General features: G+C 37.5%; 1 protein-coding gene across 1 annotated transcript in view; it reads left to right on the top strand.

The window, feature by feature from the left end:
• The first annotated feature begins 4731 nt into the window (after positions 1–4731).
• Positions 4732–25061, top strand: part of HFM1 (helicase for meiosis 1) — a 39312-nt gene continuing 18982 nt past the window's right edge. The window contains 18 exon segments of the mRNA XM_075098106.1: positions 4732–4802; positions 5197–5318; positions 6800–7121; positions 7895–8157; positions 9672–9719; positions 11508–11578; positions 13691–13823; positions 16003–16154; positions 16500–16577; positions 16701–16862; positions 17303–17503; positions 17589–17677; positions 18565–18608; positions 18697–18798; positions 20850–20995; positions 22458–22552; positions 23953–24086; positions 24995–25042. Coding sequence (XP_074954207.1) covers positions 4732–4802; positions 5197–5318; positions 6800–7121; positions 7895–8157; positions 9672–9719; positions 11508–11578; positions 13691–13823; positions 16003–16154; positions 16500–16577; positions 16701–16862; positions 17303–17503; positions 17589–17677; positions 18565–18608; positions 18697–18798; positions 20850–20995; positions 22458–22552; positions 23953–24086; positions 24995–25042 — 2281 coding nt within the window.

Genomic DNA, 25061 nt, shown 5'->3' with positions numbered 1-25061 from the left:
TTCTGTTACAAGGTAGGGCACTTTTTCAGAGACCAGTGGTTTTGTCATGTCTCTGAAACTGTGGATAAAGCCAAACAAAGGAAACTGAGAGAAGACACCAGTGATTGTCAGCCCACTTACATCTCAATGTTTTTCTGCATTTAATTTGTTTGTAGCTGATTCGTTCAATTTTTAAGTTCTGGAGAAAGCTGAATCTTCTAACAGCTTTGTACTTACTATTATTCTGTTATCATATGGATCACTGACCAATGTCTGGTGTTCATGATTTTCTAGTTGCGTTGCTGCAGAACATGCAGGTTTATGACTTACTATGTGATCTCCATGAGCTGGAAAGACTCAAAAACATATGGCAGATCAGATGTTAGGCTTGAGGAAAATCAAAAATTAAACCGTCTCAGAGCAGTTGAGAGACTGCTTTGCTATATATTTTATGTGATTTGTGTGTGTGTTGAGGGACATGTCACCTAGGGAAGGGAATCAAAGAAAAAATAGCTTTAAAAAATGAACTGTTTGTATTATCGCTTTAAACTTTAAAGTCTGGTCAGCTAAAAAGCAGATGTTGTGAACTAAAATGGAAACTTGCCTTAGGCCAGAATCGAAGAAGGCATTCTCTAATAGCAAGAAGTAAAAATGCTTTCTGGTTTCAGAATTTATTATAAGCACAAAATGAATGCTTATTGTATGCTTATAAGCACAAACATTTCCCCACTTTTATTCAATTACTGAAAAATATTGGTGGCTTCAGAATTTAATTTCAGACAATGGGTTCATTAGCAATCCTGACTGTATTCTAAGCTCTTTATCATAAAATCTTTTGTTATTCTGTGCTGGCCAAGATCCTGTCATGTTGGAAGTAGGAATGAAGTGCTTCTTACCCTTGGCTGTCTGCCCAGTAATTAGACGGGGAGGTGGATTAAAGCATCTAAACATGTGGTGTAAATTTTGGGATATTGTAATATGACACAGTTCTGATGCGAGTTTTCTTGAGGTAAGAACAATAAAGGAAAGACCTCATATACACAGAATTGTTAAAATGAGCATAACCTTTGCTGCACGCTTCTAATTGACCTGGGCTTGCAGTCTGACAGAATACACTTACATTATGGAAACATACAATGTCTAAGAATTTGAAACAGAAAGTTAAAAATTAATCAATATTTTCAAGAAAGAAAAACAAAAAAGTTTATTAAATAAAAATTTATTTACGTTAAAATCAATCAATGCTTGAGAAAATCTTGTCTCCTTTTCATCTATTTATGTATGAGGAAATACATATTTACAGTAGCTGCCTCTATAGTATTTGTTGAATGGCATGAAGCTTTGAACCAGTTTAAAATTTAGTCTTCCTGAGACAGTTCTGCAATCTATTTTAAATTTACTAGTTCAAATGGTGCACTCTAATGGCAAGTCCGGACTTATAAGTTGCAGTATTTCTGTGGAAAAAAAAAATAGCAACCTACTTCTGCATTTTGCAAATACTTCACATGATATTGTTTCAATTCATATAAAGTGCTTGAGGCAGCTTTGTTCAGCAGCAGCAGCAAGAAAAAAAATCTGTAAATGATTTTCAGAAATCCACTAAAAATATTTTAAGGATCAACATTTTCAGTACATTTTTTCCTGTAGGAATCTTTTTTATAACAGTCATATGGCGCAGCGATCAGCTGCCTTTTTTTAATTTATACTGGGGTAAACGTAAGGACAACAGAGAGAACAATTCCCAATAAATCCATGTTTGGACAAGCTCTAAACCTGGGACCAGTGGAGCCCCTCCACAGCCCTTTTTTACCGCTTCTAGGAGGATTTAGCCCGATCCCTTCCCATCGGTTTCAGGATCTGTGTGGATAGGTGGTCACTCAGGTGTCGCGGCCGCGCCGCGCCTCAGATGAGAGGCGGCCGTCGCGGGGTGGGCCCGCCGCCCTCCATTTCGTGCCGCCGGGAGCCCGCAGAACCCGCCGCGGCGCCGGCGGGTTGGCGCCAGCCGGCTACCGCCAGCTCCGGACGGCGGCCCTGCCCTGGGGCGGTGCTAGAGAAGGGCCGGGTGGCCATTGCCGCTCCGCGCGAGCTCCGTCGGCCTGGCTGAGGGGCATTGACCGGGTGGCGCTGCTGCGGTCACCGCCCTTGGCCCCCTCCGTTGCCGCCATTTTGCGCGGTGGTGGCGGGAGGCACTGTTGGTGAGGTGGGGGCGACTCTGTTCAGGTTTTCCTTCCTCAGTCAAGGGAGGAGGGCGGGAGAAGGAGCCTGGCTGTGAAGGGGACCTTAGGGGCTCGCAGAAACGGCGAGGTGTGAGCCGGGGGTGCCCTTTTCCCTTCCAGGTCCACAGCTGGGAGCAAGCAGTTGTAATTTGGGTTGGCACCCCTGAAGTTTGGGACCTTCACTTTGGGCCCCTTAGGAGAGAGCACTGAGGTGAAATATGGAAGTCTGAGGAAATAATTTGGGTTTAGGAGGGAGGTGAAAAGCTAAAGGGGCTTCAGAAGTAAGCAAATGCCCTTGTGGCCTGAAGTGTTTGTAGTAAGTCTATAGTAAGCTGTTTCTTAAAGCAGGTGTATGTGAGGTCTTACAGGAGTTGGCAATCATCTCTTTGTAAGTGAATGAATGGTATGTGCTGCTCCTGCAAACGCCTACTTGTGTCCCTCTTTTTGCCATCTTGAATATGCATTTTACCTGTGCTGTCAAACAGCATTGAGAGTATGGAAAAGACCCTTTGATTCGTGTCCATCTTGGAGACATGTTCCCTGCGCTTTTTTTTCCTCCTTTAAAAGTCAGACTTTCCACAATTTCTTGGCTGTGGATTTTGAGGGGGTATGGTCCAGCTGAAAACCAGCAAGCAGGTGGATGAATGCAGAACTGCATAAAGGAGTGTTGTGCCAGGGTTTCCTAGTGTCTTAGAATGACCGTGACATCTGTCATTTTTATTTATATTGTCAAGCAATCGGAATTAATGGAGCCAAAGAATAAATGACATCTAGATAGCGGGGGCCTGGGAGAATAGATATTGTGTATAACAAAGACTGCTCAAGGATGGGAATCAAATCCAAATTATTTAAGTGGAAGTTGTGTAATCGTAGATTGATGATTCCCCACCTGAGGTATGAAAACCATTTCATACTGGTGTGCAGTGTTTGTAGCTCCTTGGAGCTGATGGAGTGGTGATTATTCAGTTGGATAAGCACTTAACACAGATAATTACTACTAGAATAGCAACAACTTGATAGTGCTCCTGACAGATGCCTTCTGCTGCCGCTACTGATACGCAAGCCTGAGAACCATCCTTTAGATCACTGATGTTAAAAGCATGGTGGCAAAATTAACCTGCTTTGTTAGATTTATTGGTGTGATTTCTAAATTCTAGATTTCTTAGAGTGAAGCAAAAAGTGGCAAACCCTGGCAGTGGGGGAGTGGCAGAAATTGGTAGAGGTAGTGTTGCAGACTTACTCTGAAAAGGAGTGTAAAATGGGCATTGACAGATTTCTTGTTTGAAGTTCTAAAACCTATCTTCTTCACTGCGTTCACAGACAGTTTTGATTACATGCTGTATATTCTGCCAGTAGTGTGAAATGTTTTCTGTTTTAAATTTGAAACATTTGTCTGGAATATTTGAAGTTTTACAGCTTCTGTGGAAGAAAAATATTTTTAAAATTTTTTGATTCACAGCTGACAGTACACAGTAATTAAGTAAACCTGAATCCTATTTACAAAGCACTCTAAAAGATTTTTTTCATACGTTACTAATGAGATGCTGGACTACAAAAGAAGTGTCACCTTTGGTTTGTCTCTGTAGGTAAAGAAGATAACTTTGCTTTGTTATTTTATCACCAGATTTGGCCTTTTTGAGTTATATAAACTCTGTTGAAGTTGATTTGGTATTTTACCATTTATTTCAGTGAATCTAAGATTTTTGACTAAAAATACTGTCTGTGGTATTCTTTTTGTGAGAACTTTGCTTTTTAAAGTTGTCTTTAAGCAAAATTAAGAGCAGCGAAACTTCTCAACGTAAACACATAAAGAAAACATGGCTAATGCCTAGAGTTGGTGCTAAATGAAAAATGTTCAAATTAACTGTGGAGTATTTTTAGAACTTGTGTATATGGTACATTATTTTGAAATAATCTCTGGTCCTGATGTTTCAGAACAAACCTGTTAACAACATTAAGGAGTTGGGCCCATACTTCAATTATCCAGGTAAGCAATGTGCGTGTAGGTTAAAAAAATCTGATTTGCTTGTAAATTAAAATAATTTTGGGGTTTTTTTCAATAGTAGAATTGTTCTATTTTGTATAAATTGACAGAATCTGATCATAAGACAGATCATATTTTTTCCATCAGAAGAGAAACAGTGAGGAAAAAATATATAGTCTGCAGTTGTTTAAAAGTATCTCAGCATTATTCTTAGACATTAAATAATTTAACATAAACTTTATCTGGATCTTCACTCTTACCCACTTTTAACCTCCTGACATGTCATGGTAAAGGTTGTTTGAAGTGCTGTCCTACAGGATGTTTTAGTCATAAGAAATAGGAATCACATTTTATCGGGAGAGAGATTCTCTTTCTGGAGAAGAATTACGGATGCAGGTAAGGGCTGTAAAAGAAAAAGTCTAGAAATAAAGTACTGGCACTGATAACTAATAAGCTTTCTTTTGCTTATACAGCTTCAATTCTAGTAATTTCAGTTTTACAGTTTCTTGTACTGCCTTTTGCAGATTAAGATACTTCACATTTGATCTAAAAATGTTTAACTCTGCAGACATGGTCTTTTCATTGGATAATTTATTTTATGAAAGACCAGATACAAGACAAAGGTAAATTTTTATTGTTAAATATATATAATTATTTTCCAAGTTTTTCCATGCTCTGAATCGTTTTACAACAGATTTTTTTTGTAACTCCCTTTTCTGTCTACCAATAGAAATGTGGGACTAGAAATTTCCAGTTTCATAACCCATATTTTGAAATGTTTTTCTGAGCACACTGAAGTTTAAATGATGCAGGTGTATCGTAGGGCTATAAAAAATATGGGTTAGCAGAAGTTTTGCCTCTTAGATTTTCTGTGATTAAAAATCACATGAATTAAAAAATAAGAATATTTTTTTAGCAGGAGAAGCAGTAGGTTATTTGTGATTAGTGATTTTGAACTCGGTGTTGTGGAGGGTGCTTAAAGAATGCTTTTACCGTACCTTTGTGTGCTAAAAATAGGTATCTAGAAAATGAAGAGCCTAAGAGGTGGTGTATTGCACCTGCTCCAGCTATTGCTGAAATTCCAACTGCAGAGGAATTACAGAGGGAGCTGGAAGAAAACACAGCCAACACTCATATGGGTAAAATATCATGGAATAGAATGACAGAATCATTTAGGTTGGAAAAGACCTTTAAGATCATCAAGTCTAGCCGTAAACCTAAGGCTTCCAAGTCCCACTAAACCATATTTGACATTAATTTTGAATGGCTTAACAAATAATTAGCTTGACAGTAATTTTTCTTCTCTCTTTTGATGCTGTGAAATATGAAATATTGTAGGGATGCAGATACAGACAAGGAATGTGTTGTAGTTGAGAGTGGTGGTCTTACATATGTTTGGAGTATTAGCAGTCCTCTTTGGGCATGTACAGGCTACAAGCTTACTGTGCAGAAGTGGGCAAGGTGAGAAGTATGATCAAAATTTCAGCTACTCCACATTGTTCCATGAAGCATCATAACACATGTTATCATGATATCGTAATAGCAGCTATAAGAGCATAATGCAACGCATGGATCTGATGACCTGTCTCCCACCCAAGGAGCAGAGAGTTTGTATGAACCTAACTTTCTTTTTCCCATTTGGGGCTTTTTTCAAATTTCTGGTCGGGAGGCCAAATTTGAGTCTGGCCGTTGATTGCTGCAAACTAGAGTATTCCTTCTTCTGTCTAGGCAATCAGGATCACCTTAAGGAAATTTATTTTAAAGAATTCGGCTGCTTGATCTCTGTCAACTAGATTTCTGCATTTCTTAGCTGCTGTGCTGAACTATGATATTCTCTGTTTAGGAATTATACTGTTAAGACAGAAGGGTGTTTTTTTTCTACTTTACGCAAGAGCAATTCCATGAAGAACTGCTCATTCAAATAAGCTTTCTGGTGTTCGTAGAATTATAACTGTTGGGCTTATGTCACCAACAGGCCATTGTAATTTTAAGTTTTTAGATGGTAATGCTGAAATTAATATGCTGTGGAATAGAGCTGTTCTGTAACATTGTTGCATTCAGTTGCTTATTTCTGCGCTTGCCTTCCTTTTGCTAACAGCAATGCTTCTGTGGTCAGCCAGATCAGGACACCGATCTTGCTGAGAACTAACCCTGCAAAACATGATAGTTAACCAAGATGACTATGAAACCAGCCTGTCCCCAGCATCATTATGAGTTGTGACTGTTGAGACGGCAGGGTTTATCTTACAGCTCTAGGAGCTTCAAGCTTGGTCATTGTGTCATTTTTTTAAAAGACCATCTTTATTCTGGGACAGAGTGAAGAGTTTCTATCTTACAAACAAACTACTTTGTAGTTCTGAGGAATAGTTTTGCTCCATTACTTTGTATAGGAAGCATAGAAAGTGACCCTGTTTTTATAAATTTTTAATTGACAACAGATGCATTCATCAGCATGAGTCATAAAATATACACTAAAGATCTTGCAATAAGGTAGAAATATCAGTTCATATAATACATGTGAATCTGGCTTATTCTGTGTGGAAGATATGTAATACAATTTCTATGAACAGGTATATGAATATTAATAATTAATAGAAAAAATAATTTATTGTTTCTGTAGAAGGGAGAAAGCACCAGAAGCTTATACAACAATGTAAAAGTAACACTGAGGAAGTAAATGGTAAATTGCCAGCACCTGTTCATTTTGGCATAGCCTCTGAAAAAGAAGGGCTCCAGTTAAGTGTAGGGGAAAGAGGAAAAACTCAGTTTCGGCATGAAAGTGCAAAAATGGTTTAATTGTTTCTCTCTTCTGACCAAGGTAAATCTAAAGCAGGACCAGGGGTTTCTCGGCAACTTGGTGCAATTTTTTCACCAAATAAAATATTAAGTAATTTTCCAGAAGACACCAATGATGAGAGTGTCCATTCAACATTAAGAAAAAGGTATGTGTCTAGTCAACTCTGATAATTTATCAACTGTCAGAATCATATTATTATTTTAGATACATTTGTTAAACATGGAGTTTTGGATCCTTCAACTGAAGGTATTTTAACAGGGCTCCAGACACTAATTCTTTTCAGTGTAAGGAAAAAAGATGTTTCCTTTTGGCAGTATTTTGGTACTGTAATTAAACGTGTCCTGAGCTCAGCCTCTTTTATGAGACAAGTAAGGATGAGGTTTGTTGCTTTAATTTTAAAGAAATTGTTAGGTAACAAAGGTTTTTGCAAAATACTGTTTTGAGTTCTTTATCCACGTAGTAACAAGCAAGAAGGCTAAGATCACTTGCTTTTCAGAGCAGCGGTCAGCCAGCGAGAAATACTTTGAGCAGTTCTCAACATGATTTCACTGCTGCCTGGGAGGGGAGGTTTTACACATAAACTCCTCTCTGTGCCCAGTTCTTCTCATTCGTCAGAACTTGTAGGTCTCTATTGTTTTTAATTCTGCAAAGACTGACAGCTAATCTGCTATTGGGATTCAGAGCCCATCTGGACAGGCAGCTTATTCTTTTAGGTTCTGTTTGGAATTAAAGTTAAAAACGTGTCTTGAAAGGGGTCTTCTTCATGTGGAGGAGTGTCAGATTAAATAAAATCAGATACAAACTTTTCTTACCTTGTATCTTACTAGTTCTGCTTCTAATACAAGCATACATGTTTTTCAAATATTAGAGAAACTGTAACATTACAACAAACTAATGAAAATCCTGGATCTTTTACAGCTTATTTAAAATGTCCGGTTGTACATATAAAAATACCGAATTTAAAGATAGTTCTGTGGATGTGAAAGAAATTGATACTTACTTAAATACAAGTGAAAACATGAAAGAAGTGAAAAAAGAAGGTTTATGGAGAAATAATCATCATGCTTCAATAACTAAAGACTCAGATTTTACTCTGCAGAGGGTAGCTGGTGGGGACATTGCATCTAAAAATGGAATTAAAATGAAGTTTTCTAATGCTTCAGAGGTTCTGGATATGACAGGTAATTATTATTACTCTGTTTCAAGACAAATAGTCCACTGTCTGTCTTTGGTATGTAATAATGATGGATATCCATGATTTGAGGTAGACTGAAGAACATTTTCCTACCAGCTCAAGGTGAGATAATTGGCTATTGATAGAAGATATTGCAGTTCTCTGGAATTTAATGGCATTGTTGTTTAATATGAGCAGGGTAAACAATTTGTGAAGAAGAGTCATATTTGCAAAAGTGCCAAGTCATAAACATTTTTGAAAACGTCACTTCAAATCAGTCCTCTGAACAACTGGGAAAAAAAGCAGCCTCACCCTTTCATGTGGTAAACAGTTTCATCTTCATTGGAAACCAGAAATTGAAAATGGCGTGTTTATTGAGCGTGGCTCATACCTGTGTCTTTGAAGAAATTGATTTTAAACAGGAAGAAGCTGGAAAAAGAAGGGAAGTGGTGAGAATGTTGATAAAATGACAGAATGCTTGGTTTAGAAATTATTTTTGTTTTTAAATACATGTGGTTTATTTCTAGATGTTAAGCTTTTTGGAACAGGGGCTCAGTGCATCTGTGGAATGTACCTTGTGTACCTGGATAACTGCTGCAGAAATACGGAATAGAAAAATAGTTCTAGCAGAGCTGTGGCATAAGGTGGGACTTGGAGGCTGGTCAGGAAACCTGATTCATGTCTGCCTTCTGAGCAGTGATGACCAGGTTTGTGGATGAGGGAGAGCAGTGGATGTCATTTACTCTGACTTCAGCAAGGCTTTTCAACCGTCATAGAATGGCTGAGAAATGCTGTCTTCCACAACGTTCTTGTATCCAAGTTAGGACATTAGGAATGGATGGACAACTGCATGGGTGAAAAATGGTTGGATGGTCAGGCTCAGGGGTGGTGGTTAATGGGTCACAGTCTGCCCATGCGCCTGCCGCAAGTGGGAGTACTGCAGGGGTCTGTCCTGGGGGAGGGGGCTGCCAGGGGTCTCATGAAATTCAGTAGGATCAAATGCAGAGTCCTGCCCCAGGGAGAGAGAAGGACCCCTGGGGTTCCCCTGGGATGGACTGACTTGGACCAGCTCTGCGGAAAAGTGCTCAGGGTGTAGTGAACACCTTGCAGAACGTGAACAAGCTATGTTCCCCAGCAGTAACAAAGGCCACCGGCAGGCCTGGCCTGGTCTAGCAAGTTCCTTCTTAACAGGAGCAAAGCCAGGAAGTTGAGGGAAGCGTTTCTTCCCTCCTTCTTGGCACTTTTGAGACCACGTCTAGATATTGCATCACATTTTGAGCCTGTGGTATAGGCAAGACATCCTTAAACTGGAGTGAGTTCGGCAAAGAGCGGCAAGATGGCCCTTTCAAATGGTGAGCTTGTGATCTCCCTGTCCTATCCTATCAGCTCCTTCTATATCCCCTGGACGTGCTATAGCCTTGCAGCTCCTCACAGAACAGATAGCTTGGGGTTGGGAAGATATTTTTATGGTTGAAAACAAATCTGGTTTTATAAATTTCCTTATAAATTTTATTTCTTCAGGAACTACAGGAAGAAAACTGGAAATTTTGAGGGCTGTTACAGAAATACGTATCCTTGTATTTGCTGTATCTGATTTACTGATTTTACTACAATGCTTTTTACATTTAAAAAATTACAGTGTTTGATTTGTTAGCCATAGGACCTCCTGCATTACATTGTAGTAGTTTTGATTTGTAATGTAATGCAAGGAATCAAATGATGAATAGGTGTTTACCCTTTGGGCTTCCAAAGCTAGAATGAAAACAGGACAACTTAGAGATCATTCGTTGCTAAGCAAATTTATTCTTATTTGAAACATTCAAATTTCATGCTCAAGACTCTTTATTTTTAAAATGTAAAATGTAAAAATTTGTTTGCATAATATATATTTCAGACCAGATTTTATATGCAAAGACACATATACACAGGTATTCCCATAAACTTTAAATAAAGGAAAAGTGAATTAGTATTTAGGCTTATTAGGAAAACTGAGTCTTACTTTTTGTCCCATTTTCTTAGGAGAAAATAAACTTCATATATTCCTTATAGGTCTGTATTTATGTTGTAGTGGTGTGCATACAACGTATTTCCATTCTTTAAGCAGATTTTTACACTAATTTTCCTTCTTCTTGCCCCTGCCTTGAACCCATAACATAACCATCCATCTATATCTGTTAAACTTTTTTTTTTTGCCTTTTTTACACTGTCTTTTCGGTGTTTTATTTCTAGTCTAGTAATTTCAAATGGCAGGTTAAATATCAGGAAGAGGAAATGTCTAAATTTAGGCAACTAAAATTCATGTGAAAAGCTTTAAGAAATGCAATGATTTCCAAAATGAGTAAGGACTCACTTGTTCTGATGTTGCCAATTACAGATAGTCAGTGTTCTGCATTTTGAAAGTAGGTCACTTATTTAGAGAGGTAATCTTAGAGCAATCTTTTTAAAATAATCTGTATTTTCTTTAGTCATATATTACTTGCTTATCTTTACCCATTTTTAACGTTTACATTTAACGACTTTTATTTCTTGCTTTACTCCTTTTTCTTTAGTCTTTTAACATAACATCAGTCTGAGGCCTCAGCAGTTCTTTGTTGTTACTGTTGGTGTTACGTCTGACCGTGTGTGCATCCTCAGTCTGATCAGATGGTTACAGTTAGTCTGCTTGTGTGGCTTCTATGCAAGTCCAGACAAAGATCAACTCATTCATTTGGATTTGTAATGTAACAATACCCTCTTTCCTCCTATTCATATTTTAGACAAGAATGTTGTTGTCTGAAAAATACACAATATTAGCAATTGAAAATATCTTAAAAACCACTGATGTTTAAAACTACTGAAGTGATTTTAAAGTGCTAAAAGATTGTAGGTGAATTTCTTTGCTACTGTTATGATGGAACATACAATATTAGGCTAATTATTTTGTATTTTATTACAAATGTAATGTGACCATTGACACTTCAAATATGCTAACAGCAGTGTTCTGCTTGCTCTTGTGTCTGGTTTGCAGTGTAGAATAAAGCTTTTGTCCCTTGCCGTTTCACATTCCATAATTGTACACTGTTCCGTGAAGCCTATGCCAGGGAGGAGGTCCTTGATTATTGGTATAATTCTGAGACCTTTCAAATAGTTGAGGTTTTTTTTGGTGAAGTGGAATATATGGAACACCAAGAATCTAAATAAAGCCACTAAATCATTTAATAAGTTACTTTTTGATAATTTTTACAAGCCTGTGTCAGTGGAAGATTGTTGCATATGTTTTAAGTTTGCATTTAAATGACGAGAGAGATGCATTTTACAGTTCTAAAATGAATTTTATAATTTTCACTCAGTTGTTTTCAATTCCTTAATGCTGTCAAGCGACCCAATTTAGAAGTATTTTTAAAGACTTTCCATATTTTAACTATGCACAGTCAAAAGCTTTGGATGATGTAAGTATGAAACATTAGCTGCAGCTGCAAGTAGTACTTTGTAGATAAATTTAAATGTTACTTTGATATTTGGAACTCAAGAGGGGTTAGAAAACTGTAACGTATCTAGAACCTCTTCCTGGAATAGTTGGGCAGGGTTGTGCTTTGCTGGGAGAAAAGACCAGCTTTTAAAAATGTTTTTCTCAGTTTTAAATACATTTATGTGAAGATGTGAATTATATGTGTTTTTGCATAGAGATTAGTAATATTTTTTTAATGATTTTCATGGGAGGATAAAGAAAAGCAAAACTTTAGATCGTTTGGAGGAGTGATGTTTGTCCATGCCCTTTTTATCAGCTGTGCTTTCTTTAAAACCCAAAACTTATTTCGAAAGCAACCGGTTTGAGAAAGATTGTATTATGGGGATTACAGAGAGGAGATACAGGTTCCATCGGAGTCTTCAACACAGCGTTTGAAGTTTTTATTCAACTATAGGGGAAATCCCAGTGTCATTCACAAACATTTCTAAGCATGTTTTTTAAGCTCCTTTTGATGTTGCAAATGCTTTTGTTTAAATTTCTTATCCACTAAGTAATGTTTTATAATGAGAAGATTTTAAGAATGGTGCTTATAGGAGCAGCATAACATATTTAAATTATATGGGGAGCTGTATTTTTGCATTTTCCCTTACATTTTTAGTTTTATGCATAGATTTGGGATATTTTTCCTTACTTTATGTTTGTTTTCTGATGAGAGTTATACATCATTTTGGCCTGTAAAATAATCTTGTGTGACACTCCGTTCTTAGAGTAATGGAAAACCACAGCTCTAAGCAGGGTTTACTTCAATGAAAGTTGCAAAAACAGAGTTCTCAGGGCAATAGCTTTTAAAAAATAATTTTTTAATGGCTCATGTATTAGTACTCCTAAATATAAACTTGTTTGTAAGGAACCAGCAAGGGCAAGGTTTGCTTATCATTCAGGTACAAGACATGACATGTTAAAAATGAAGATAAATCAGCATATTAAGAAGGTAATGGTCTTATATATTTAGTTTTTTGTTGGTTAAGCTTGCAAGATTCAACTTTGTAGCAAGTCCCTGGTTCCAAGAAATAAGTTGTAAGCATTCAGCTTGGTAGAATTTCTCTGGTTGGTTCACAGTGGATGTTATTTAACAAAAAACAGGGAAAATTTTGTATTCATACAGCATTCATACTTCATTGATTTATGTGAGCATTGGAAAAACGGAAATGGTGGGTGAAGAACACAAGTAATTCCTACAGCTGTTCAGCAGTACTGTCAGTGTCAGTCATTGCTACAGTTATTTATAAATCGGGTACTAGGTGATTCCCATTCATCCTTGTGAGCTCCTAACAGTCGTAGAATAGTTTTGGAGCATTTACAGCTAGAAGGAAAGAAAAAAGAATGGCAATAGTAGACTCTATGAGGCACTGGGAGGGAAGGAAGGAAATGAAGCTGCACAGAGCATGCTGCATGGAGGGAGGGTGGGTGAGTGAAGCCAGGAGGAGGAGGAGGAAGGAGGGTAGAGTCAACCTGGTCAGCAGAAAACGAAGGAACCTGTCATGGACATACCTGGCATCTCTAAGGTGGTGGAGGACAGAATGTGGGAGAAGGAAGGAAGCACAGTCATACAAAACCTACTTTTGTCATTACTGAAAACTTAACATTCTTTTAAAATTATACATATTGGAATTTTGACTGCAGATTGAATTACAGAAGAAAAACAAATTGCACTTCGAATTTGAGCACAAAATACCAGTTTCTGATGAGCCTACGTTTGGTTGTAGTTGGACTTTGGCAGTGATTCTGTATTAATGTCATCTAAGGCTAGACACTGGGTTTTTTGTTTGTCACAGAACAGTAGAATTCATTACATAACAACCTAAGATGAACAGTATCCCATTTACCTTTCTGTGGCAGATGTGTAGCAGATGATGTTCCTTCTTTTGCTGTAATTTAAAGTTCACATCTAATACAAAATTTTTAGAGGGCTAGATAATCAATGTAATAATAATTTCCTTGTGTCATTTTACCCTAGACAATGCATTTGGAACATATGAGCAGGTACAACGGGTTGCTGTGCTATATTTACTACTTTGCAATTCTTTCCTAGCTTCTTTATACAGATAGGAATTTTGTGATCTGTGCTCCAACTGGCTCTGGAAAAACTGTAATGTTTGAGCTAGCTATTACCAGATTACTCATGGAAGCCCCGCTGCCTTGGTTAAATATTAAAGTTGTTTACAGTAAGTATTATGCAGCTTTAAAGGTTTTGGTGACAGCAGTAGAAAATGTCTTTCTGTTAATGGGGAGATCTGGAGTGAGTGTTTTAATAATACTGAAATTAAATACATTAAGAAATTGTGGCCTACCTCATTCTTTAAAAATTTATTTGCTGTTAGGGTTTATCTATTTGCGATACCATTGTAACTATTATTAGTACTTAACAGAACTGTGCAATTGCAGTGTTCAGCATTGCCTGCGCAAATAAAAATTTAAAATATCTTGTAAAAAGTTTGTCCTCTAAGGAGGCAAGGCATACACGGAAAGGGAAGAAGGAAGCAGAAGAAACTAAAACAAATTCCTAGTGGCAGAGCCACAAATCATGCAGTGTCTGTTGCTCTGAGAGGAGGATCAGATTTTCTAGTATTCACTTACCTGGCAAGGTTTCATGCTAACTGCTGCTTTCTGTCTGTTACTTCAGAGGCAGTGGAGCCGTGGTCTTCATGAGTTTACTTGATCTGTATAGGAACTAATGAAAGTACTTCAACATAGTCACAAGTTACACTTCTTTTCTTTCCTTCCTGGAGAATTGGTTCATATCATGTAATCAAATGAAATTGGTGGTTTTATCCCAGTTTTAATTCATACAGTGATATATATTTGTGTATTAATGGTTAGGCTTTATATTTAGAAAAGTTTCAGTCTAATTAGTTTTTTTTAAAGTTACAGTGTGTTCAAATGCTTACAATAAAGCTAGTGTTGATTTATAGTTTACTGTATATTGTAAACAGATCTTTTACAGACGTGTGTCACACTTTCTCTGTCAGTGGACTGAGGTAGAGCATTTCAGTGTACTGTAATGTTTTTGACTGCCTTGGTAGAATAGATACAAATTGGCTGGTTGGAACCTTCAGTAAGGAAGCAGTTACCTGCTGGTGGAATTAGATCTGCTGACCTTTCCAGGTTCAACAGTGATGGAGGAGACATGTCAGTTTTCCAAATGTTGGAATGGAGGTGTTAATCAGATTATGCACTGCCGGAGTGTGCTCTGGTACCTGCTTCATCAGTGGCCCAGTGTATGTGAGTTAGCTTGCAGCAGTGTGTAAATTAGAGTTGTTTCCCAGTAGCTTTAATGCATGCAGAGGATTGGTGACTGAAGTTCTGGGAGCAATCACTAGCTTCCTGCATTCTTGCATAGTGAAAGTTTATTATTTTTGCAATTTTGGGAGTTGCTTGCTAGTAGCTTAATTAACTTTCCGGAGCTAGTGATTTCCCCTGCTTTGTAGACCACTGATACACTGATGAGATTTTACAGCTCTTTCTGAAGCAGAAACCAGTTCTTTAAACCTCTTCATCTTAGGGATCATTTGTTAGCTGTTATGCAGAAATGGTTCATATTGCAGTGGCTCTTCCTAGCCTAGAATGTAATCACTGCAAGCTCTATTTGCTGTTTTTGGATCATGTGCATTTTCTATATAGATTACCCATCCGATATAGACTACCTGTGTTGCTAGTATCACTCCTTGTAGTGAATGACTTCTGATTTCTAGAAATCAACCTCCATCTGCAAAAGTGTAGTGTGTCTCCTCAGGAAAAATTGTTCTAGGAGTCTGTTCATGAGGACCAGCATCAGAACTCCTGCCTGCCATGTTAGCTGTTTGGTATGACCCTGACTACACTTAACTGTACCTTTGGTTTAGAGAGATTTTGATCTCTTCCGGTATTCTCTCTCTTGCTCTTGGACGGTTTCTCATTTATAACCCCTTTTCTTTCTGAATACAGAGTGCTCAAATCATTCTGAACTGGAAAAAAGTTAATATTTGTATGGTCTTTCATTAGAAAAGATGTATTTCCTGTGGCTTCTTCCATTTGTGAGAAAACATTTGATAGCTGAACGATTGTTTCTGTGTAAGATTGAGGAAAAAATCAGGATTGAGAGGGCATAAATAACCTAAATTAAAGGGTTTTGTTTCTGATTGCTGATAGGGAAGAACTGGGGCCCAAAGCTCAGCTGTGCATGTGGAATAGGATAACAAGGATGATAATACCAGTTACAAGTTTTATGGTTCTGGGAGCAAAGCTGAAAGCTAGGGAAATTAAATTAGAGAAGACATCTTAAAAGTATGCATTTAGCATCTTTAGCAATACAGTTGAAGATTTGGTTTTCCTGATATAACTCTGATTATTTTGTGTTATTTTTAGTGGCTCCAATAAAAGCTCTATGTAGTCAGCGTTTTGATGATTGGAAAGAAAAGTTTGGACCTATAGGACTCACCTGCAAGGAACTGACAGGAGATACAGTGATGGATGATTTATTTGAAGTACATCATGCTGACATTATCATCACTACACCTGTAGGTTTCAACCCCAATTCTTTCAAAAACCTAGAACAAGCAGACGTTAGTAGCATACAATTAGTAGGCTATTAGGACTTCTCCTTTTTTTTGTAATGAGTAGTAATTGTATGATCTATATCCTTGCCTGCATGCTGCTGTGCATGCTATTGGTTCATATAAACAACAATTCGCAATATAGTCACGTGCCAGATGAAACATAGCTCAAATTAGTTTAACAGATTTTATTTAAAGATTTATTAAAGTTTAGGCACGTCTGCCTGTACTCTGCTTCTGGCATATGTTGGCCTTTAAAACATGTTTCACCTTCTGTTGTTGTTTTGTTGTGTTGGTTTTTTCTCCTAGGAAAAATGGGATAGCATGACTAGAAGGTGGAGGGACAACTCTATAGTCCACCTTGTGCGACTGTTCCTCATTGATGAGGCAAGAAAATTAATGTTTTGTATGCACTGTTTTTGTTCATGATGATAAAAAGAAACAAAGTGTAGTATTTTTTAATTCGTGTGTAGATTGTAACTGGAGAAATATTTTCCAAATTCCTAATAGGTGCATGTTATAAAGGATGAAAGCCGTGGCGCAACATTAGAAGTTGTAGTCAGCCGGATGAAGACCGTTCAGTCTTCTCTTTGGCGTCTTTTAGAGAGTCATGACACTGTTCCTCCCTTGAGATTTGTAGCTGTTTCTGCAACAATGCCAAATGCTGAAGATGTAAGAGTTATGTTTTAACTGTGTTTTATTTAATGTAGTTGTATTTTATGAAATTCACCTGAAGTTATAAATTCAGATTGATAACAAACTCGTCGTGTTGAAGCTGTTAGCTGAAGACGGCTGTGAGGTTGATGTTAATGTAATAGATGGCGTACAACAATATGGAACTATCAGCCCAGTATGGACATGCATCAGTTGTAGATTGTTTGTTATTTTTGTTTCGGTACAAATCACAACAGACTTGAGATTTCCGTCTGAATTATATTGGTCCTGTAGTAAACAGAACTTCACCTATGATTTTAATGATAAAAGCAATGTCATATGTGTTAATAGTTTACATATGACAAAAGCTAAGTTAATTATTGTGTGATGCAGTTAGAGCAGAGAATGATTAAAAGCAGAAATTTATAATTTCCATTCTATTTCTTCTTTTTTTAAAGATTGCAGAATGGCTTTCAGATAGTAAAATGCCTGCTGTATGTCTGAAAATAGATGAGGATCAACGACCGGTGAAGTTACGCAAAATTGTTCTTGGTTTTCCTTGCAGTGACAATCAGACAGAATTCAAATTTGACTTAACCCTTAACTACAAGATAGCTAGTATTATACAAGCATACTCGGAACAAAAGCCAGCACTTGTGGTACAACAGCTTTTTTTTTTTGTCACATTTGAAAATGTTTCGTTCTTAAAAGTGTTGATTCAAAAAAATCTTTTCTTATTTATAGTTTTGTGCCACAAGAAAAGGAGTACAGCAGGCTGCTTCTGTTCTTTCAAAAGATGCTAAATTTCTACTGAGTATAGAACAGAAACAAAGGTATTTTTATATTTGAGTTGTTAATAAGTGTTCGTGTGTTTTAGTAAACCTGTGACAAAAGCTGTTGAGCTAATACAGTTTCAAGCAGAGGAGTGTCTGCAACTAAATCATCATCACAGTTGAAATACCTTTTGATAAATTTGTGCTCTTCTTGGGAAGTTTTATTTGCTTCTCAGATTTTTAGGATGCTTTTCGCAAACATTAAGTTTCTAAAAGCTGCTTTCTAAACATACAAATGTTAATTCCCATGGACCTATAAGGCCTTGTAGTGCAAAGATTAAGCATCTGAATAGTTGAATTGGATGTGGTCTTGCTAATATAAGTCAAGTCATAAAAAGTCTTTGCATTATCAGATACCTTTAATAAATACACCCCTGACCCATATTAATTATTATTTACGTAAGGGTTGCCTAGTCATGGCAGCTGCAGAAGCTACTTCCTGCTTTTGGACCTCAAACATGGTGGTCTTTGCCTTATGTGAACAGCACGTCTAGGTTGTAGGACGTGACTTGGAAAGGCTGCAACAGCTGCCCCAGGGAGTCAGTTTGTTCCCTTTGCGAAGATGGGAAAGGTGGTGGTTGAAAATACCCAAAGAATGTATGTTTAAATAGTTATTTTAAGACTATGTCCTTTTGATAGTCTAACATGTGGTTGAAAAGTCAGAACATCCTTAATGCACAAATGCAGTAGAACTATGGGAAAGTATGTAAAAAATGTACATGTCAAGGGATACATCTTATAATCTTTAGTGGGGTAATAGTGTATCTGGTTTCATGTGAAGCTTTATTTTTGCATTTTAAAAACATACTTGTGTCTTTCTATATTCTGCTTACATTAGTGAATCTGTCTTGTGATTTTGAAGTATTGATATTTTTTGTGTTGCATAGATTACAAAAGTCTGCAAATTCATTGAAAGATTCGAAACTGAGAGGTAAATATAACCTACTACTCTGCTCTGTGAATGCATACTTGCTTGAGTAAACTTAGTCAAGTGATGGGTTTAATTATTTCATTATCAGATCTTTTAATGTATGGTGTGGCTTATCATCATGCGGGTATGGAGATATCTGACAGAAAAATAATTGAAGGAGCTTTTACTGTAGGAGACTTACCAGTACTTTGTAAGTAAATCTAACTTTGAAAGCCTCCTGAGAAGACTGCATGTTGGAAGTGGTTACATTTTATGATTCCATAGTTTGTTTCATCTTTGGAATTACTTTGTGAAATCCAGATAAAGGCGTGTTTGTGTTTCACATGCACTTTTATGCTGTGAGTATAAGTACACACTGTTACTAAAGATCACAGAACTTTTCTTCTTCTCAGCGTACACGGAGGTCATCCTCCCTCCCACATCTATATAGGTCTGGCCATGTCCATTTCTGTCTTGTACCGCTGAACCGTCCTGTTGAGGTGGAGGTCTCTGCTAGTGTGTCTTTCCTCAGAGCTCACATGATACTTCCTTTCTTCGTGGCTTCCCTGAAGGTAATCTTTTACACCTGTGCTTCTTAGATGGGCAGGGTACTGTCTGCAAACACCCATGCAAGGTGTTTTGACTGATGGGGAGGTTCCTAAGCAAAATTTCATCTGCTGTTACCTGAAATGAGAAGGTATCTGTTTGAGACGTGGTGGTCTTGGAAGATTCAGACCCTATGGAGAATTGTCTGTGTGGTTCACATACAAATCTGAAAGATTAATGAATTTTTTCTTTCCTGTACAATGGTCATGACTCACTCTGAAAATTTAAGGTAGATACCCTTAGAGCAATCTGTCAACCTTGCTAGAGCTGCAACGTGCACAGTAATAAAAAGTCTCTGTACCCCTGCAATCTACTGTACTTTGGCTGCCTGGTGCACTCTGTATGGCTTTGCCATCTGCGGTGCCATTTCTAAAATCTCAGGAGACTGCGGTTCTGCAATTGCTCTTTGCAAAAATAACTTTGAGAGCCTGTGCCTCAGCTGAGCACGATGTGAATGTACATATGGGCTAGCACTGGAAGAATGCAAAGTTGCTTATTGGTACTTAAGTCCTTTGAAATTGAGAGTTTGTATGAATGTTTCAGAATCATCTGAGATACTAGAATTATATTTCTACAACTGAGGGGAAGCTGAAAGAGTGCACAGCATATTCTACTTTATATGTCTGTGAGCATGATGGGGGAGTAGAGTTTTAACACGCCTTTCACAGATACTGCAAAGGGGAAGAATTCTTTGGTCTTGAAATAGGGTGTACATATACTCACAGTGTGTGTGTGTATATATATGCACACGCGCATACATGGACTGAAGGTCTTGATTGCACTGGTAAGTAGCCTTTCTTTGCAACTTCTTTATGGCTAAGTCATTTTGCTTTGAAAAATTTCCTAGTTTGCATACCATCGCAATATGAAAAACAATAACGTTCTCACAAGATGATATGGTTATGCTTTTAGTTTAGATTGGATTCTTCTTCTGATGTACCTATACTTACTGATTTTAGGTCTCTCTTTCATTTCATAGAATTGGAAAATTCAGTAATAATTTGTTTTCCAGTGGAATAGTTATATCAGTTGGCCTGTATAGCTGGCTTTTCATGTCAGTTCCTGCCACCCCATATATTTGTTACAGAAAGTGAATTTAAAAAACACGAGTGTGAGATAATTTGCCACAAATTAGACTGGTGTTTTCCGCGTGAGTGTGTATTGGTAAAGTATTGTGATAGTGCTGGTGGTGATTCTGGTTTGGTACCATTGGTATAAACAATGTTAATGACTGATGAGTTAAAAAAATACATCTTAAACATATTAATCACTACAAAGCAAGATAAACTTATGGCTGTATTCAAATATCTAACCACGAAGAAATATGAATAATGTTTTTTCAGTGGGTATGTGTTATACTGAAGATGGATTGGATTCTGGACTATCTCCAAATGTTAAGGATTATTTAGATAAAAATATCTGGGATGCAATTTATTGAAGAATACTTGATAATAAATGAATGCTGATGATCAGCTCCACAGAAGTTGTTATGCAAGTACATGCCTGTCATGTACGTTTAATTCTTTTTGGTGCAGAATGCCCACTAGAAAATAAGAGCTCTTAGGAATCAGAATTAGCCACTTATTTGCTGTTTAATGTCTGCCGGACATGTCAATGATGTTCCTCTTGCAATCAATATACTTTAATCTGATGTAGTTACCACTAGCACCTTAGCTATGGGAGTCAATCTGCCTGCACACCTGGTGGTTATAAAATCCACAATGCACTATGTTGGAGGAGTGTTCCAAGAGTACAGTGAAACTGATATTCTGCAGATGATTGGGAGAGCAGGAAGGCCTCAAGTAAGTTAATACTATGTTATATTGATGCTGTCTATAGGCTGATCAGTAGAAACTGTTCTTGGCAAAGAAACTACAATGCTAACAATTTTCCTGTGGCATTTGGTTTTTAAAGGATTGTTCCTAATAGTTAAATTACTGCTGGGTAACTTCTTAATTGACAGAGAGATGTGTTTGCATTTGTGTTGTCCACTAAAATGTACTGCTTCACCTTGCTTTGGAAAAAGACCTAAATATTACATTTGGGTTGGGTAATGAATGGGGATTAGAGAAAAAGTAGAAGGCTGGCAAACAGCTTATAAGTTGCACAATAAAAATTCTGGAATATCGAATAGTACAGAGAGCAACGTGCTTCTGTTCTAACATCAAAACAAGGCAACATCTAATTAAGTTAGAAGTGGGTTAGTGGTGGGGGTGTGTGTCAGGAACAGTGCCTTCAAAAAGCTATAATTAATTTTGCTTCCACAAGAGGTTGCTGATGCTAAGAATGCTGTGTTGTAGAAAGGGTTTAGGCATTGATTTGGTGTAAAAAGTGGGGAAGGCAGGGCAGGGCAGAATTTTAAAATTGTTATTTTAATTACACCTCTTGAAAGTGCCTGAATCTTTTATGTTAAATCCTACACTTTTAAGTCTTTTAATTTTTGGAAATACAGATAAAGCCTACTATGGGAGATAGCTTACCCCACATTTGTCTTCAGAGGCTGCCTGTATTAGCCACTGTGGTGTGTTGTGTACATGACAGTATTTTATCTGGTCCTAAGACCTAAACTAGTATGGAAATCCCTATATTCCTCTCTTTAACTGATTTTTTTTTTTTTAAGCTAAGTAACGGAGGAAGATTTAAAAAGTTTTGACTCAGAATCCCCACTTTAACTTTCTGAGTTAAGACCTGAAATATTTACTGAGATCTGCCTTTCAGTATTACATACACTGACTTAAAAAATGCAAAAGTCCAGAAATTTTGCATACAAAAACCAACAAACCAGTCTAACAAAATAATCTAATTGAGGTGGCTTGAGAGTAGATGATGAAGATTGTAAAAAATTACTGTAAAAGGCTTGGCTGTTCATTCAAGGCTTTCTAATGTTTGGGGATTACTGATGAGAATTCATGTCAGTAAATTCTTTCCTGTGGTTGTGGTTAGGAATCCCTTCCTTAGCTGTGGACCTTGTAAGGAGGTCAATAATGGTTCACACTCGTCGTTTCTCAGTGTGTGCCTGTTACGTGTACATACAGGCTGGTGCGCTGACCTGCCCGCTGGCAGTGGCTGGAATCCTGGGTCCTGCTTGCTATCTGGATGAATTAGAGCTTGCCTTTAAGTTAGAGAGGCCTTGGCACTCAACAGCCATTTCAACAAGGATTTTAAGAAAACAGTTTTAACAGTTTCAGCAGATACGTGAGGCATATTCAGCTGGATTTTTTTTTCTAAGAGTTAGAGAGCAGTTTTTGTGGTTTTATTTTTCAGTTTGATACTACAGCTACAGCAGTTATTATGACTCGTTGGAGTACAAGGGAGAAGTATATACAGTTGTTAAGTGGTGCTGATGTAATAGAGAGCAGGTAACTAAGTGTTTTTAATAAGACTATACGGATAGTGGCGATGTTTCATAGTTTCTACAGAGTGTGTTTTTTCAGGTGGGTTTTGGGGTGGGTTCTTTGGGTCTATTTAGAAGAAATTTAAGAAAAATTCAGGGAAAATCAGGCTATTCAGAAGTTAACAGCCTCTGTTTTATCAGCTAAAAATATCTTTAGAACATCTTAAACGTAATTAAAAAAAGTTATGGATTTCTGCTGGAAAACTGAGGAAACTGAAATGGTACATGTTGCGAAGACAAAAAGCAAGAGTTGAACCCAGATCATGTCTCTGAATTTTTGGATGATAAGAGTCTGGAAAATATCAGACTGCAGAACTCACTTGATATGAACAGAATATGAAGAGAAATACATAGGGAAATGTCATGGATTAGCCCCAGTCAGCAACCAAGCACCACACAGCCACTCGCTCACTCCCCCCTGGTGGGACGGGGGAGAGAATCGGAAGAGTAAAAGTGAGGCAGCTCTTGGGTTGAGATAGAGACAGTTTAACAGGTAAAGCAAAAGCTGTGTGTGGCAGCAAAGCAAAACAAGGAATTAATTCACTCCTTCCCATGGGCAGGCAGGTGCTCAGCCATCTCCAGGAAAGCAGGGCTCCATGACGTGTAACGGTGACTTGGGAAGACAAACGCCATCACTCCCAATGTCCCCCCTTCCTCCTTCTTCCCCCAGCTGTATATGCTGAGCATGACGTCATATGGTATGGAATATCCCATGGGTCAGTTTGGGTCAGCTGTCCTGGCTGTGTCCCCTCCCAGCTCCTTGTGCGCCCAGCAGAGCATGGGGAGCTGAAAAAGTCCTTGACCAGTGTAACTGCTACTTAGCAACAACTAAAACATCTCCACATTATCACCGCTGTTTCCAGCAAAAATCCAAAACGCAGCCCCATACTGGCTACTACGAAGAAATTTAACTCCATCCCAGCTGAAACCAGGACAGGAAGTTAATACATTAAAGGGTAAAAAGGAAATTTTGCTCATGTGATTTTGCTAAGGTTTAATTTTTCAAATATATTTAAAATATCAACACTGCACTCTAACTTTTAAATGTATGTAGCTTTGTTTTCTAAATAATTGTGAAACTTCATGGTTGGCAGAGCTTTTATTATTGCTTGCTGGACAAATTACGTGTTCTTTACTGCTTTCTGTTGATTTCACTGGATAAAGTGAACAGTTGAGAGTAAAAAAAAAAAAAACAAACAAACCAACAACAACAAAAAAAACACCCAAACAAACAACCGCCAGAAAATTGTTGTGTTTTGGGGGGAGGGGGTTTGTTTTGTATTGGTTTTTTACCAACAATTGTTTTAGTACTTTTTTACTAATAATTGGTAAATGTACTTACTGTTTTTTTTCTTTGTTTGCTAGCTTGCACAGGCATCTTGTCGAGCACTTGAATGCAGAAATAGTGCTACACACTGTCACAGATGTCACTGTAGCTTTGGAATGGATACGATCAACATTCTTGTACATTAGAGCCTTAAAAAATCCAACTCATTATGGTTTGTGGGGTATTTTTCTTAATTGATCTAAATTATGACACTAGGATGTTAGATCTGTATTATTTATTTCTTTTGTTTTCTTATGGACTATTATTTCATACGGGGTTGACAACAAGATGTGTAATACAGCCTGTAACATTTTTCAGGACAACAGTTTCAGTTGCTTTAATATAAGTAATAGGAGTTTCAGCATGATATAACATTTGAAAACTACAAAGAAGACATTTACAGCTTCATAACGATCTGTTTCTTTTGATCTTAGTACGCTGGACTATGTATTAATGCAGTATCAAGCCATAATGCACTTCCCAGCACTGAATATGTAACCTGCTGCTAAGAAAAAGAATGTCTAGTATATCGTAGTTTTTCTAAAACTAAGTTTCAGTAATCTTAATGCTGGTGTCTTCAATTTGTCTCGTCCAGAACAGCCTCTCAGTCCCCAGCTCTGACCGTATCTTTTGTTCCTGTCCACTTGCTCTATACCTGATTATGAAGCCATTGGCCACTTGCTGGAGACAATTTTTTTAAGGCTTTATAGATGGGTCTGGAACACAGTACAGCTAGTACTTGATCAGGTGTTACAATTTAGGTGGCTCTCTGCATTCTGAAATAGGAAAACTGTTTGTGAAGTTGCAACTTCTACAACTCTGACATTTTACACAGGGAAATACATATCTGCAGCTTTTACCTTTGCACACCTGTTTGACCAGGCACTTATTGATACTTAGATACTTACACTGCATAAGGCTGTTGACTTGTTCCCATTATAATAAATATTTACAAATTTTCCACTTTGGGGTGTTTGTCTGACTCCCAAAAATCAGCAAATCAGTTCTGATGAGTAATGATATTGAGGAGGAAGTACATCACTGTATTAGATTAAAAAGCCATTTGTCTATTTCATTAAGGTTTTTCATCTGGTTTGGATAAAATTGGTATTGAAGCAAAATTACAAGGTAAGTGGCTTTTAAGCCT

This window comes from Phalacrocorax aristotelis, chromosome 6 (assembly GCF_949628215.1).
Source record: "Phalacrocorax aristotelis chromosome 6, bGulAri2.1, whole genome shotgun sequence".
Taxonomy (NCBI): domain Eukaryota; kingdom Metazoa; phylum Chordata; class Aves; order Suliformes; family Phalacrocoracidae; genus Phalacrocorax; species Phalacrocorax aristotelis.
Note: the sequence above shows the minus strand (reverse complement) of the source record. Positions and strands in the feature narration are given on the sequence as shown.